Source organism: Cynoglossus semilaevis, chromosome 9, assembly GCF_000523025.1.
Source record: "Cynoglossus semilaevis isolate Cse_v1.0 chromosome 9, Cse_v1.0, whole genome shotgun sequence".
Taxonomy (NCBI): Eukaryota; Metazoa; Chordata; class Actinopteri; order Pleuronectiformes; family Cynoglossidae; genus Cynoglossus; species Cynoglossus semilaevis.
In genome coordinates, this window is record NC_024315.1 from 12,844,177 (window position 1) to 12,846,456 (window position 2,280).

At 36.7% G+C, this 2,280-nt stretch overlaps 1 protein-coding gene across 1 annotated transcript in view; it reads right to left on the minus strand.

Annotated features, from left to right (window-relative positions):
- Positions 1 to 887: 887 nt before the first annotated feature.
- LOC103383961 (fibrinogen-like protein 1) overlaps positions 888 to 2,280 on the minus strand; it is a 5,328-nt gene continuing 3,935 nt past the window's right edge. The window contains exon 7 of the mRNA XM_008317308.3: positions 888 to 1,799. Within this exon, the coding sequence (XP_008315530.1) occupies positions 1,559 to 1,799 (241 nt within the window). The 3' untranslated portion in view covers positions 888 to 1,558. The remainder of the gene's footprint in view (positions 1,800 to 2,280) is intronic.

The window sequence follows — 2,280 nt, forward strand, 5'->3', positions numbered from 1 at the left end:
TTTTAACTTCTGACAAAAGCTAATGTTTGCTGCCGAAACACATGCTAGCGTAAATTGCACTAACGGTCTCGACCGAACGACTACCATTTCAAACAAAATACAACCGACAAAAAAAACTCACCATTTTAATCAATCAGATGCAGCCACCGTATCCATTTGACTTGAACTGGAAGCCCAAATGACAAACACTGGTGCCTCGTGCGTCGGATCCGCAACCGGAAATAAGGACTGTGCAACGTATTTCTATTTCCGTTATACAACGTTATAACGTTCCAATATCAGCGCGCCCTCTGCAGTTGACCGCTGACATTCACATTCTTTTTTTTTTCTTTTTTTTTTTTTGAGTTGGTTTAGTCTTTTTTCTTTGATAGAAAGAGCGTGCTTAAACGACTGTAAGAGAAAAGCTCATTGGTGAAAATCTACAAAAGTAATAAATGATAATTAAAAATAATAATAAAATAATTTAAATACAAAATAAATTCAAATAGATTTTAGTTAATAGTTATTCCAGATATATATACTGTATATATATAAATATATATATACATAATACTCCGTGAAAGGAGTATTATGTATATATATATACACATAGTAAGAAAAAGTAGGAAAAGTAAAGCGTAAGTGGTAAAAATGGATTAGTGCTGTAGAGTGATCAGGAGGCTGCTGCCGTCAGCATCAGTGCCATCTTAATAATGCCTCCATTATGCCCCAAAACATGCTGTCAAGTGAATAATTGAAATGATGAGTGCTAAAATGATGAGAAACATGCAAAGGAAAAAAAATGGAAAAACATGTTGCAAAATAATCCATGGTCTTTTTGAACATCTTACCAAACATACATGCTAAATTATGATTTTGCCATTTTCACTTTCTTTTTTATTTCTCAAAATGCTTCAATTAATTGAGAATCATGCAGGCAAAATAAAATTGTTAAAATTTAAAACAATTTTTCAAAATATTTCATTATATTTTTCAACATCGTACCAAAAACAACATGCTAAATTAGGATTTTTGTTACGAAAAATTCAGAACAATGTTTTATAACACATTTCTCAGCAGGATTTGTACTATTTTTTATCAAGGAAAGTGAACTACTCGTCATTGTGACACAGCACACAATGTGACCTCTGCTTTTAACCCATCACCAAAGTGAACAGTGGCCAGCTTTAAGCGCCCGGGGAGCAGTGTGTGGGGACGGTGCCATGCTCAGAGCACCTGAGTGGCAACTGTCAAACTATCTTTACGAAAAATTAAAGCTCAAAATAAGTTCTGAAACCATCGTAAACACCATTAAGAATATTCCACCAGTCTTAAAACTTTATATAAATATATACTAAAATATAAGAATGAGAATTACAATTACGCTTATCTTCATATTCAATAGAAGACACAGATTCATTGTTAACTGGTTTTATTGGTTAAAGAAACATTTGCTTAATTTTTTCATCGACTTGAATGATTTTCCAAATCAGTGGAGCACTCCTGTCTGACCCTCAAAGCTCCACCCTCCAAGCAGCAAATCTACATTCTTGTCCAATCTAGGGTATGTACAGTTAGCTTACTGGTCAGAGCGTGAATCAACAGCACCACCTGGTGCCTCGTTGCCAAGTTGTCGTACCAATGGATGCTGGAGCTCAGCGGCTCTCACCATCATGACCACAGATTTGATGGAGTACCACAGACCGTGCCACGTGTACCACACCACCCCATCACTGGTCATGGCCTGGTACGGCCCGTTGTAGTAGTGACCGTTCAGATTTCCTGAGTCACACCTGTGCAGAGAGAGAGAGTGCGAGAGAAAGAGAGGAAGATGTGACAGTTTTAACTAGGGATGTCCGATATTAACTTTTGCCGATATAGCTGGATGGTGGTGGAAGTTAATGCGAAGAGTGTGAGAGGAGGAAAAGTAGTTTTTGGAGAAGCTGGGTTGAGAGCAATAAAGGAGTTTAAAACAAGTTACTGCAATTGTGTTTCAATTAAAGTTCTTCAGAGTACTGAGGCATCTGACTGGTCTATCACCGGGGCATTTTAGAGCACACATCATTGGCGAAACCCAGGCATTGCATTATCAGGTTTTCATTATCGGAGGAAAAACGATTCTTACTTTTACAAAATATGCTAATATCTGGCCGATAATATCGGCCGACCTATATTATCAGACATTCCTAGTTTAAAACAGAAAAAAAAACATTTTACTTCTGAAGATTTTTTTAGGGATTTTTAGTTGTCATAGTGGTGACCAAACCTCTGTGAAGTTTCAGGAAACTATTTAAAATCCGA